General features: G+C 43.5%; 3 protein-coding genes across 4 annotated transcripts; 1 reads left to right on the top strand and 2 right to left on the bottom strand.

Moving 5' to 3' along the window:
• Window positions 1-2,804: 2,804 nt before the first annotated feature.
• On the bottom strand, window positions 2,805-7,214 carry LOC117644332 (vacuolar protein sorting-associated protein 41 homolog). The gene is made up of 16 exons (XM_034383693.1): window positions 6,438-7,214; window positions 6,160-6,358; window positions 5,918-6,075; window positions 5,620-5,838; window positions 5,361-5,466; window positions 5,126-5,277; window positions 4,888-5,042; window positions 4,629-4,804; window positions 4,278-4,530; window positions 3,997-4,192; window positions 3,768-3,908; window positions 3,550-3,686; window positions 3,374-3,473; window positions 3,239-3,283; window positions 3,089-3,156; window positions 2,805-2,990 (listed from the first exon to the last, which is right to left on the bottom strand). The coding sequence occupies exons 1-16, from the start codon at window positions 6,922-6,924 to the stop codon at window positions 2,943-2,945; spliced, it is 2,640 nt and encodes an 879-aa protein (XP_034239584.1). The 5' UTR covers window positions 6,925-7,214; the 3' UTR covers window positions 2,805-2,942.
• Window positions 7,215-7,290: 76 nt separating this feature from the next.
• On the top strand, window positions 7,291-10,923 carry LOC117644339. 2 transcript variants are annotated; one of them, XM_034383707.1, is made up of 10 exons: window positions 7,291-7,442; window positions 7,640-7,823; window positions 7,906-8,310; window positions 8,395-8,632; window positions 8,702-8,829; window positions 8,917-9,255; window positions 9,357-9,634; window positions 9,713-9,930; window positions 10,008-10,369; window positions 10,459-10,923. In XM_034383707.1, the coding sequence occupies exons 2-10, from the start codon at window positions 7,661-7,663 to the stop codon at window positions 10,638-10,640; spliced, it is 2,313 nt and encodes a 770-aa protein (XP_034239598.1). In that variant the 5' UTR covers window positions 7,291-7,442; window positions 7,640-7,660; the 3' UTR covers window positions 10,641-10,923. The 2 variants fall into 2 exon arrangements, with proteins under 2 accessions (XP_034239598.1, XP_034239608.1); XM_034383717.1 differs by having other exon boundaries at window positions 7,306-7,442; window positions 7,644-7,823.
• Window positions 10,924-11,798: 875 nt separating this feature from the next.
• LOC117644367 (2-(3-amino-3-carboxypropyl)histidine synthase subunit 1) lies at window positions 11,799-13,476 on the bottom strand. The gene is made up of 3 exons (XM_034383759.1): window positions 12,623-13,476; window positions 12,362-12,527; window positions 11,799-12,272 (listed from the first exon to the last, which is right to left on the bottom strand). The coding sequence occupies exons 1-3, from the start codon at window positions 13,357-13,359 to the stop codon at window positions 11,943-11,945; spliced, it is 1,233 nt and encodes a 410-aa protein (XP_034239650.1). The 5' UTR covers window positions 13,360-13,476; the 3' UTR covers window positions 11,799-11,942.
• Between the last annotated feature and the right edge of the window lie 13 nt (window positions 13,477-13,489).

The following is a 13,489-nucleotide window of genomic DNA, read 5'->3' as shown; positions in this document are numbered from 1 at the left end:
GACGGGGAGGCAGAACGGGGGAGGATGGGGAGGCGAGGCAATCACGGGGGAACAACTGGGACAAGGGCTGCGCACTGAAAGCTGAAAGCACGAACTGAAAGCGGCTCAGGCCCGGAGGAGCCGAAGGGGCGGGGCGGGGCGGCCGTCGGCACCACAACAGTGGCGGGCTGCAGCGGCGCGCCGGGCGGCCCAGGGCGGGGCGGCCCAGGGTGGAGCCCCTGCACGCCGCCGATACCGGCCCGCCATGCACGCTTGCGGTGCGGGCGGCCTGCCATGCCGGGCGCCCTGCCCAGCCCCGCCCGTTTGGCTCGGCTGGCGCGGTGCGATGCACACGGCGCACGGCGGCGCGCCCAAGGCACGACGCACAGGTGTTGGGCAGGGCGCTTGCCTGCCTCGGCCCGCCCTGCCCCCGCCCTGCCCCTGGCCCCCGTCATCACTTTGCATCTCCTTTACCTTTGGCGGCAACTCAAGTATCCAGGGCTGGGACGCTGGGGCTGGGCATGGCCGGGGTCGGGGCGGCCGGGCCGGGAGTGCCGCGCCCCCCGCGCCCCTTTGAGCCACGGGAGCGGCGCCTTAAACTGACAGGGTCCCTTTGTGCAGGGGGCGGGCGGGTGCAAGGGGTGTTTGGTGGCTGTTGTGGCCGGGGGCGGGGAGGGGAGGGGATTTGAGAGGTTAGGGGCTGGGAAACACACAGCAAACCAGCTGGATTGGAAGGTGAGGGCAAGAGGAGTTTTCGAGAGTTGGTGGTGATGGCGGGGAGAGGCGGCCTGGGGCTGGGGGGGTTGCTGTTGGCAGGAGGCCCCCGATTGAGCGAGGAGATGTAAATTGCTGCGACGGGTTAGGTGGTGGCGGGGCCGCCCGGCCACCCGCCTCGAACCGGCTCGTCTGCTGAAGGCCGTGGAGGGGCGCCCCGCCTCGCCCCGCCTCGCCCCGCCACCCCGCCGCCACGCCGCTACGCCTCGTCCGGGCGGTGACAAAGGCTGAGAATGATAAAAGCGAGTTTATATTGTGAAGAATGGGGCGGAGAGTGTGGCGTCGTGGCGGCCTGCTTGCCCTGCCCCGGCTAGCCTAGGCTAGCCCCGGCGAGGTGCGAGACGTCACACGTCAGGGAAGCACTTTGCCGGTGCGAGGCGAGGGGAGGGGAGGGGTCGCGGTAACACGGTACAGCGTACAGCACGGCGACTTCCAGCGCGGCCAGCAGTCTCATCCCACTCTGTCTCTCTCGCGCCCTACGATAGAAGAGAGAGAGAGAGAGAGAGAGAGAGAGAGAGAGAGAGAGAGAGAGAGAGAGAGAGAGAGAGAGAGAGCGCAGCCCCACCCGTTCTGCAATCGGTGAAATGCGTTTCCAGCGCATTCTCTGGCGCGATTCAGCGGATTTCGGGAAAAAGAGCGCCGCTCTTTAGAATGGCGGGGCGGGGCGGGGTGGGGGGGGCGGCCGCCGGAGCAATTAGGTGAAAATAATCAAAGTTTCAATCCATGCAGAAAGGCACGGGATGGAGAGGGGGAGATGAAGCAAGGATGGGGGGAAGGTGAGAGAGACAGAGAGCGAGGAGCAGACGGATACACGGCGACGCAGCTAGACGCAGCCAGGCAGCACTAGCACGGCAGAGTGACGGAGACGTGGCGAGACCCTAGGCCCCGCGTGCCGGCAGAGCGCGGCAGAGCGAGCGAGACGGGAGAGATCAATACACGCCGAGGGAGGGTGCGGGATGCTGTGCGTGAGCGGGTGGGGCGGGGCGCGGCGGGCGTTGGGGTTGTAGACAGAGAGGGGAGGGTGCCCGGCCCGGCCCGGCCCGGCCCGACGGTGCCCGGGCACGCACGACGCACGTCCGCGTGGTGAGGCGCACGGCGTCTCTCCCTCCCTGCTGATCGCCGTGCTGGCCGAGGCCGGGCCAGGCCGCCGGGCCCCCCTCCCGAACATCAGCTGTTCCACGGCGCGGGGCGCGGCGGGGCGCACGACGCGCGGGGCGGCTGGGGGCGAGTGCGGCCGAGGACGGCGGGCTGCACTGTCCGCTGCACTGCTAGTGCCCGGCCGCAGCCTCGCATCGCGGCCTTCCCTTCTTGTACTTGGTCCTTTTTCCAGTCCGGTCGAGTCGCCCCGATAAAACCTGCCCGCGCCCGCGGCGGCTGGACGGCGAGCAATTCCGGTCGCCGGCCTGGAGCACCACGGGGGTCCTGTTCCTTTCGGGGTGCCCCTGCAGAGAGCGATTCCCTGCCCCGTCGGTCTATCTTTCTCGCACCTATGCGGAGCGTTCCATGAGTGAGAAGGAGAGAGAGAGAGAGAGAGAGAGAGAGAGAGAGAGAGAGAGAGAGAGAGAGAGAGAGAGAGAGAGGAGAGAGAGAGGGCCTCCAGCGGAACTAGTCTGCAGCGCGGGGCGAGGCCGGGATCGGCGAGGCGAGGGCGACCACACAAAGGACCCTGTTTGTCCAAGAGGCAGGCCGGGCTCCGCGGGACACCCGAACAGCGCTTTGCCTCTCTCACACCTATAAGTGTGGGAGAGAGAGAGAGAGCGACCACAGCACGGTCCAGAATCGCTCTGCTGGGCACACCACGCAGCGCAGCGCGAGGGCAACCGGGAAGCAGGATGACACAACGATGAATCTTGCCGCGTACTCTTCGTGTCCTCGCGGCGTAGCTAGCTGTCGATCCGAAAGAACGAGACTAGAGAGAGGTACAGAACTTTGCAAAGAGCGAGGGCAGAAAAAGACCCTTGGCTTCACTTTTTAGTCAGCCGCAGTGTTGCCTATAGCTGATGCTAAAATTCGCAAGGAGCATCAAAGAATACAGAAAAAATAAACTTGTATACTGTTTACAATATTTATTGGTAAATTGGATAGAGATTTATAAAATACAGTAGATCAAGTAATACAAGTATAGTTTTTATAACTCTTCTTATCAGATCATCACAATCATCACAAAGCGCTGGTGTACTTTTCTTTTTTCAATGCACTGTTGGAGCTTTCTGTGCATTACAAATGATGCAGTATTCCTTCAAAAGTTATGGGAGAATTTGTTAATAAAACAAGCAAACGTCTCTAACATAATATTATGGGAGGAATTTAACATATGAAGGTAAATTGGACTTACCGAAGCACATTCTTCATGAAAAGAATGCTTACAAAAGAAGACAACAACATTACAGGCTCGATTTGAATCTGTAAATAAGAACAATGACAAATTTTTTAATGTGTTTGAATGAGTTGATGACATTAAATGATGAACACAGCATCAGCTCACCTTTGACAATAATAGGACGAGAACATTTACCACAGAGTTGGTCATCTAGACAAATGCACAGAATTTTAAGAATGTGTAAACAACAGTAGACAATAACTGCAGCATAAATATTATTTTTAAAAGTAGAATGCTTACCATCAACTAGGATTCCCCGTTGCTGCATTGTCACTAGTCTGTTATGCAAATTAAAGTAATCAGAGGATAGAATTTTTTTGCACCCTTCCTGAACTGAAACCTAGAAAATTTCACTGTTAACTGACTCATTATTTACTTCATATATAATTCAAAATAATTGAAGAGCAAATATGAACCTGTAGGCTGTAGTCTCTCATGAGCTTGACAAGAGAATTCTTCAAACCAGGAATCTCCATACCACAATCTATCCTTTGGACTAGAATACGAGGATCAACATAGGTTCCTATGCGCTGGAGAAGGAATGTGATGAAATCTGCCACAGAATTGGGTTCACATGTGTTAAAAGCTACCTTAATCAAAGAATTTGTAGAAGCCATGAATTATTTTTATCCACCTGCTCTAGAAAGGGAGTGATTGATGAGATCTTCCCACAATTCCATGTCATGGTGCTCTTTGCAGAAATTGATGGCTTGCTCAATGTCTCCCAGTTGTTTCATGATCAGATTGAGAGCTTCTTTAAAGTTGCCGATACGTCCTGAGAAAAGTCATAAACCATGAGGTATTTCTAATATAAGGAAGAAGCTGCAAGGAACATAGTTTAAGTGAAATAATTAAGTCCTTACCTAAGAGGTAAACAGTTTCATCATAATAATTGCGCTCCTTGCAAATGTTGAGAGCTTCCTGAATAGGATAGTGGCCTGACCGACGAAGCAAAGGGAGCAATTTCTTTTTGGCATAGTCAGCATATAACTTCACAAGCAGACCATGATATTTCTGACCAGCTCCTTTAGCATCCCTCGTATCCAAAGCATCTAAATACTAAAATGATAGTTGAGCATTCATTTGAGTAACAATGGAAAAAAATATGTAAAACATACACTGTAAAATTAGAAAGCACCCTTACCAAATATTGATATCTTGGACTTTTCTCTAACTTGGCGACAACTACATCAGGAGATACAAGATACTTTTTGGGACCTTGCTTATTCACATCCGAAGCATGCAGGTACTTTCTCTTATCAGTTGGTTCATCTTTTTCAAGAAAGAGTGCTATAGCTTGCTCCTCATCCAATTTAACTAGGTCTTCAATCATATCATGAATGACAGCATAGAGTTTGTGCTTGCGTATTAAATCAAACAAGTCACTATTTCTAAGTCTACAACAATGTAAAATGTTTCAATAAAAATACAATAGTAAACAGCACTAGACAGGTAGAGGAGCTGGAAAAATTGGTTTTAAAGCAATGAGACATACTTCAAAAACACAGCCAGGGCTTTGTCGTATTGTTGATCGTGGCTATAGAGGATAGCAAGTGCTTCCAAGAGCACTTGATCAGCCTCATTTTGTATACAATGTTCACATAATGCAGCTGTCACAGCTTTTACATTATATAAATCTGGTGACCACTCTTTGAGAACATTTAAAAATCCCTGGAATAAAGTCAACATTTTCAATTCCTGTGATAGAAGTATTCCATACAGCAATTCATTGAGTAGGAAAATATTTGGCACACCTTTGCATCAAGTTTCAGAAATTCATACAAGACCATTTCATAGATAGTAGAACTAAGACGGTCATCACCTCGTGGTAAGTATGGACTCACAGCTCGCAGCTGATGAATTCGTGCAAATTTAAAAACCTCCTCTTCCCACAATCGCTTTTCTGTGCCTAAGGACATGAAAACAACATAATTTTTACCTTAGAACATATGAAAAGAAAAAAAGAAAAATGCATTAATTAACAGGACCTACCCAAGATCTTTGGGCATAACTGTCCAGCCTTTTCAAACTCTTTATTATCTAAAAGGTATTTCAGGTAACCTTGTCCAACTTGCAAAAGTGTATACCGGCGAGTCTGTCTATTCTCAGTTTGAGCAACAGCTTCCATAGCAGTTTCATATTTGCTAAGGGGTTCAGAGGAATAAAATATTTTAGGATATACAAAAATAAATGTAATCATCTGTTTCAGTTCAAAAAGATCACATACCAATGTTCCATCAGCCATTGAATTCGATCATCTGCATCATATGGGGTAGCAACAACAACATCTTTAGGACTGACTATGAAGAAATTATTTTCTTCAATCAAGCATTCTAGAAGAAAAAATTTTTTTTATACAAAACAACAGCCACATTATGTATATTTACTCAAGTTTGGGCGATGAGAATTAAGTCAATACACCAAAGTATAAAAGCTACGGTGATTCACAGTGATAAATAAAAACATACAGAGCATACAGAACATACCTAGGTGGTAATCATTGCATGTTAGATGTTGGTAGCCTCGCAGTGATAAAGAGTCATAGCGCAACTCAACAAAACCAGTTGGTTGTGGTTCAAGAACATACATTACAGGACGTTGAGCATTGTGATCCTCATCTGGCTCTTTAGCATATCCTAAGATGACCAGGGTGTCATCTAGGGGACCAATGCCTGATATGTAAAAGTCAGTCTCAAAGGATGAAACTGAAACCAAACATTCCAAAATCATACAAAATAACAAAAAATAATTAAAATTGTACAGATTAATGACATCTTTGCATACCCAAGTCCACAATAAACTCAGGTTTGTCTCTGTCAGCAGCAATTTCTTGTGGCGTTCTCTTTCTTATGTGACAAACACGAACACTGTCAACCCATCCCACAAGAAAAGTTGAGCTATCTTTCCAGCAGATATTACACCGATAGTTTTCTGGGAGGGCCCTGCAGAGTACAATAAGAATAAACAAATTTGAAACCTAATTACTTGAACGTCGCCAGTTAGTGCTCTGACTTTTTTTTCCTTACTCAGGGTTTCTTGGCCATCTGATGAGTCCCAAGGATCTTCTGGCTTCTATATCAAACACCCACACACCCAAATTATCTGCCCAGGCAACAAACTGACCTTCCCATTTGATGTTGTGAACTGTTCCTTGCGCTTTGCATAGTACTGTTGATTTCAGTTTCACAAGGAAAGTTTTCTCGTACAGCACTAATTGCTCATCACCTGCAGGAACAAGAGATGCACATTGCAATAACGCGTGTCAACATGTAGTGAAGACATTCCTTGTAGTAGACATACATACCAGTGATAAATCTACGACCAGATCCAGGCTTATAGTAGTTTGGGTCAATTGCTACTGATTTCACTTTACAATTTTCTTTCTTGAGGGCCTGATTGTTATCAGATGAATAAAGGCCTTGAATATACACTCTGCCATCATCAGAGCAGCTTGCAATGAAATCTCCATTTCTGTCAATGCTAATTTGGTTGACGTCAGTGGAATGCAAGCGTAGTTCTTGGAGTACTGTATTGCCTTGATGATCAAGCATATGGATCATACCCCAATTATTACCAAGGCATACAAATTTAGGATGGACAGCCATGCATTTAGCTTCATATTTGTTGAAAATATTTACGAGAGAGTTTTTCATTCTGACATATTTCAATTTAGGCTCCGATTCCTCTGAGTCATCTGACTCATCAGCACTGTCATTTGCCTCAGTCTCAAATGAACCAACCATTTCTTCACAAGGTGATGGAGAGTCTTTGGAGTTTTCTGAGGTATTCATTTCTAACACAAAAGAGGCTTAAATACTGCAGACAAATGATGTGAAGGAATGAGCTGGCCTCAATGTTTATCTTTCCAACGCAGGTTATGTTCTCTGTCAGCTACATATCATGATCTGTTCGTCAATGTTTGAACATATGATGATCTTATTCGACACTTACAATTCAAATTTTGAAAACAATAAAAATGTTTAGAGAGACAACACGAACAGAGGCCTTTAAAGCTCCCCTGACTGAAGGCTTGGCTTCTGACACAACACTCCACCCACTTCTTCTGCTACTGCTGAAGCCTGCCCGAAGCCACACGCGAGGCGATACTAGCGCTCCCTGGCGGTAATCATGACTTCTATATCTCCCGTGTGCTGCCGCCACTCTGGGCTGGCGTCTGCTTGCGCTTCTGCTTCTGCTAACAGACGAAAAAACACAACACACCGCCATTTTGTGATTATTTGCTGAATTTCAGGCTCTTTTGAGTCGGCTTACCAGTGTCAGTTTAGTGCAGATTTGCCCTTAGTACTCTGTAAGTTCACCACCGATTCATCTATCATTTGATCTCTTCAAAAATTTGATCTATTGCAGTTTTAGTATCTCAAATTGTGTAGAAGTTTCAGCCAGAGTCCTGAGCACAATTTGTGTTAAAGTGAAGAGTTTTACTAAAACTATGAATAAAATTACATTTTTTGTCTCAATTTTTCAGTGTTGCTCTTTTTGTTCCAGGTAGATATTACTGCATGTTAGATGTCCGTTAGCAGTGGAGGTTTGGGGACTGTGTATTCTCGTCTACCTCAGTCCACTAGTGACATAGAGACATCAGAAGACGAAATAAGTCAACATGAAAATCTTATTTTTTATAGGAAGCTGGGCACTCCAAAAAAGGCAATCGTGAAAACAGAAGAAGCTAGTGAGTCCTCTATTCCATACATTACTTGCCATGTCTTATTAATTGCTCATCGTTTTGTTCTCTCTCTGATTATTATTCAAAGGTAACACCACAATGAAAGACTATCAACCCCTAAACCATGAGGGAGGTCCAGTGGAGAGTCATGAGGTTCACATCAATGGATTCAGCAATATAAACTACAATTATTCCCATGGAACTGGCGCCACAGGAACAGGGATTGAAGAGGAAACAATGGTCATGGGTGCATTGGGCGGGTCATCTGGTAAAAAAGAGGGTGAAGTAAGACACGGCAATTTGCAAATGTTGGTGGGAAACAAGCATCCTATGTCATTGATGCGTCAGGTTGCATTTGTCATGTCTCTATGCCTTTGTATATTTGTAATTGTTGCATTTTTGTGGGTACTTCCCTGCAATTGGTCAACTTGCCCAATAATGCAATACGATAAGCAAGGTGGGAGTTCTTGGGAAAAAACTTTACATCGATTAGGTAAGCTTAATGAATGATTGTTTGTCTAGTAGTCATTTTATGTCTGCTTTTTATTGATGCAAGTGTAACACCTTTTCGCCACAGAATTGATTGGGGGAATTAGTGTTGTTCCAAGTAATAATGAACAGCACAATAATCTGTTGTTCATGGTCCGGGGTGAAATAAATTTCCCAGACAATGATAAAGAACAGGAAACTACAGTCTTCACAAATCCCATTCGTTTTGCCATCAAGAAGGAAGAACCCACTCCGGAGTGGGTCCCAATTCCTGCAAGTGGAGGAGGCCTTGTTGCTTTGAAGGGCTCTACTGGAGATGTATTATGGTATGTTTTAACAGGGCCCAGAATTAAGCTTGGGAAAGGCAAGGTAGCATTAATCCTCTTGTATTCTAGGTATAAGACTTTACATTCAGTCCCTAGGGACATGGACTGCTCCCTAATTGATTTGGATGGAGATGGAAAAACAGACTGCCTATTGATTGGATCAAATGATTTAATGTATGCTTTCAATCCTGTAACCTGTAAGTAGTTTTTGACAGAATTTTAACTTTGGTAAGATTGTTTTAGAGTTCTTTCTATGACTGCTAATTTACTTTGTCCCATTACAGCCACTACCATTTGGTTTCTCCATGCTGAGAAAGAAACTGATTATGTTCCCTCTGACATGGAGTTCCCTCTCATACTTCCTGATGTGGATCAAGATAATATATTTGACCTCGCTATTGCCTGTCGAATGTTGAAACGCATCACAAACTCATCTTCAGACAAAACCCCATCAATTTCCACTAAAACATCTCATAATCGCATAGCTATTGTCTCAGGAAAGACTGGAAAGTTGATTGGTAGAGCATTTGTTGATGATACCTGTCAAACAATCTACAAATTAACTGTTGATGTGGATAAAGATTGGTTTATATCATACACATGTGTGGACTACAGAGGAAAAGGTAAATTGATAAATATGTAGTACATGTAATATGATATTTTTAGAGAAATCGTCTTTGGTTTTGATTTTGGCAGTGATATATTTCCCTCTTTTTAATTTCAGAGTCAGCTAAACTGACTGAGCTCAATTTACTCTACAAAAGTGTCACCAATAAATCTGCTCCAGTTGACTTCAGTAAGCACACAAAGGGTGGTGTACCCATAAAGCAGCATGTGTTTTCTCAAAATTATGGTCCTCCTGACCTCATTGGCAATAGAGAACCCCAATCTTTTAACAACAAACCAACTACTTACTCAGTCCATGGGAAGAAGTTAACAATACAGAACCAAGGCCAGTGTCCTGAAGACTGCAAAGCTACAGCTCGAGTTTTTGATGAAGGGGTTGGTTTAAAGTAAATGAATTAACAGTAACAAATTAAGGAACTAGAAATGTACCTAATTTTGGATTGTTTATTACAGAAGAGCCTTAATAGTTCCATTTGGAGTGATGGAGGTGCTAAAATGTACGCCTTACGTCCTGCAATATTGCTGTTTAATTCTCAAACGATGAGTTTCAATGCCAATAAAAAGCCTGATACAGCCGACTCAGAACCTTTGTTGGGCACTGTGACTGGTTTTGCTGTGAAATTTTGGCACTGGACAAGCTGTGAAAAATCTCCAATTTGGGACTCTCAACAGTATGGAACATTTTCTTAGTTTCTTATATGACTGTTTTTTACACTGCCTTAACTTTGTATTTTTTTTTTTTCTTCAGAAAAAGAGTCAAGCGTATGACTAAGGACAAGGAATGGGGAAGTATTTTGCAGCCGAATGACCACTGGCATGATGGTAACCTCGACAAAAAGCCCCCAACAGAATACATTGAATCCAGAGAATCTCGTATAGGTAGCTCTGGTATAAATACCACCACCAAAAGTCTAAGTAGGAATACAAGCACTATCACAATAACCCATCATCCAAAAGATACTTATAGTGCGTACTGCCTAAAGGAGCGCATAGTGCTCATAACATTCAATGACACAGACATGCATCTGGTAAATGCAAGTGAAAGTGAGATCAAGCAATTGTGTTCAAATGTGGGATGTCAGCCAAGCCTCTTCTACCAGGAGCAATCATGTAAGTTGTAAAATTGATCAGCACCACTGTTAGAGTAAATACATATTGTACAGTTTGTTCATTTGATAATTTAATTCTATATTTTCCAGTGATCATTGCTGATCTTGATGGAGATGGTTCCAAGGAGCTGGTCTCATACTTAACCACTTATGAAACTGATGATGACGGCAAACCTCCGGGCTCTGGCCGCTTAATACTTGTGTCCAAAGTAAGAGTAGTACGGTTGGAGGCTGAACTTCCAAAGTTATATGAAGCTGTCACTCACTTGTAGGAAAATGATTCAACCTCTGGGTTTTCTTTGTTTTTTATCTATTGTCATTTTTATTTATTTATTTATTTTATCTATTTATTTGCGTCTCTCTAACAAGAATCATTCCACTAAAAAAAAAAGTAGTGTATTGTCAGCACTATTTATGTTATACAAATGTTCTGCCTCTTTGTTCTTGCCTTAGAAAAAGTAGTAGCAAAATTGTAAGACTTAATATTTAACTGTGATTGTTGATGTGAATTGATTATGTCTAAAAGCGGGAAAGAGGAAATGATATGACTCGAGATTTGTGTTGGTCTTTTATATTTGCATTTTAGATACTCACCCCTAGTATTTATTGTATGATATGTGGACAAAAGTACGCTTACTGAGGGCTTGCTGCTTGCTGATGAGTCTTTGGTAGAACCCTACACGTACTGATGTCAAGGACAAGATAATATTTACAACACTGCCGTATTACTGAAAGTCATATATGATTGCATGCCTTGATTTATAGGTAAGACATGGGAGTACAAGCTTTCCCCAATGCAAATGGCCCTTGACAAGTTAAAGGAGGGGCAACCACACAATTGTCGAAAACTCTTGGTGTTTTTGTGAGATACACCTTTTTTTTGTTAATATTTGTGATTCAAATTTGTAGTCTATTCTTAAAATCTCCTTTTCATCCCTCCATCTGTCAATATCAAGCCATTAGTCTTATTGACATATCGTTGCTAGTCAGTTTAGATGTATATTATTTACTGGGTATTTTTGTGTTTGTCAAACTATTTTTCTCTGCACATAGGTTTAAGATGTGCACAGTGTTATGTTGAAAAAAATATGGAAAGGCTAATAATTTGATGACATTCCACAACCTTAAGTCCACAACACACACAATTAAAAGCATTGTGCACTAGGACTCTTATAAGGTACAGCTTTGCACTTTTCTTGCCTTGCATCTGTGATGTTGCTCTTTGTGGAAGTTAATAGTTTTTTTTATTATCATTCACACGCGTATTTTGTATCTTAATTGTAAGTTGACGCTTCAGTAAGTTTGATTATTTTAATCAATTAACTAAGCGCTTGTATTTAAAAGACTTTGTCATGCTCTTCAGTCTCTGTCATTTGTAAGGATTGGAAAACAAAAGCCAATGCTTCTTTTGTACCTAAAAATTAAAACAATTTAAACAAACTTTAACATTGTTTTAATCATTTTTCAACCTGGTATCTAAAAACAAAACAGTTTTGCGAAATCAGAATATTTCACAAGAAAGGGAGTTAAATTACAGACAGGCTTCAGAGGACTCTGGACAACTCCTATGTTCTTCACTTTTCACATTTATCACCTTTAGCATCACAGCATGGTTTGTGATTAGGAGTCCAAGGTCCAAGACTGTCTGAAGCATAGAAATCCATTGGATAATTAGTCTCTTTAGAATCTTCATTCCGCCATTCAGCATTAGAAATACCAAGTGCGACAGCACACTCATAAGGAGTAAGCAGTGGCTTAGAAAAGGCCATTCCCCAGTCAATTGAAAGTCGGGGACAAGCGACTTGAACCCATGCTCCAATTGTTGGAAGCATTTTTAACTTATCGGGAAATATTTCAGAAAGTAGAACAATGATACTCTCCCTGCTTGAGTTCTCAAGGTTTTTCTGCAAACAATAATGCACAAATAACATTTCTTTCCATCTTAAAATTCTTAATACAAAGAAAATAAATTGAGAAACCATTTAAAACCAACCTGAATGTTTTGTAGAACAAGGTTGCTCCCCTGTCTTCCTAGAGTTCCCAAAATTAGTCCAAAGCGAGACTGATTGCTGGCAAGATGAATGGCTTGACTTCTATATTTTCTCATTTCCAAATGGTCATAAAATTCTTCAGTAAATTTCTTTTCATAGGGATCATACCTTAAAAGAAAGCAGTAACGACATTAGCAGATGTTTTATTAATAATGGAAGGCCCAATTCAAAAGAATATGAGAGCAGTAAGGGTGGCAACGCACCTGAAAGCCTTCAGGGTGGGATTAGCAATCATTGCTGATTCAAGGTGAAATCTACCATCTCCGAGGTAAATTATAGCATCAATGTCAGTCATCTTTGGTGACGTGCAACCCAAAATTTCTCCGGGGGATAGTGGCTTGGACTGTGGCACAGTGACATTATACCCAGTCTCCCTTAACTTCCCAGCAGCTGCATGAAGTGTGGAAGCAAACTGTATGGTGCTGACAATGCCCAATCGCTTGGAAACATCAAAATTTGTCTTTACTGTTTCAAGGAAATGAAGTACATCGATTTTTATATCGACAAAAATATACAACATTTTGATTCCTCCTGTTTGATCAATCGGAATAAGGCAGCTATGGCCATAGTGAACGAGCAGATCAACTCCCAACGCTCTAGCGGTAAAATCATCTATGCAGCACGCTCCATAAGTAACATCACCCATTATAACGGTGTCTGCATCAGTGAAGGATTCAATGATATCACATATTGTAGTTGCAAACATTAATAACCCTTCAGGCATTTGTAGGGCAACTCGTTTACTGCCGAGCTGTTTAATTCTCCACACAGTTTTGTGGACTTCAAAATTGTAGTTTTGAGGCAACGCGCTAATGGCCAGGTTAAGTTTCGAGTCATTCAGGATATCATCAGGTATTTTGTTGACAGACCTAACGGGCGCTCTGAAAACTTTCCTTTCGCCTTTAGATTTTGCTACAACAATTTCTTTGCTTTCTGACATGCTGACAACTTATCTGCTAAAGTTTCTGTTAAAATCCAGTAAAATATCTCTCTAGACACATGTCTCCATGACACATCTGTCCTGTCGCAACAACACAATCATAAACAAACAACAACACTTCACACTGCCT

Source organism: Thrips palmi, unplaced genomic scaffold (genome assembly GCF_012932325.1).
Source record: "Thrips palmi isolate BJ-2018 unplaced genomic scaffold, TpBJ-2018v1 HiC_scaffold_1, whole genome shotgun sequence".
Classification (NCBI taxonomy): domain Eukaryota; kingdom Metazoa; phylum Arthropoda; class Insecta; order Thysanoptera; family Thripidae; genus Thrips; species Thrips palmi.
This window is presented reverse-complemented; position numbering and strand designations above follow the sequence as displayed.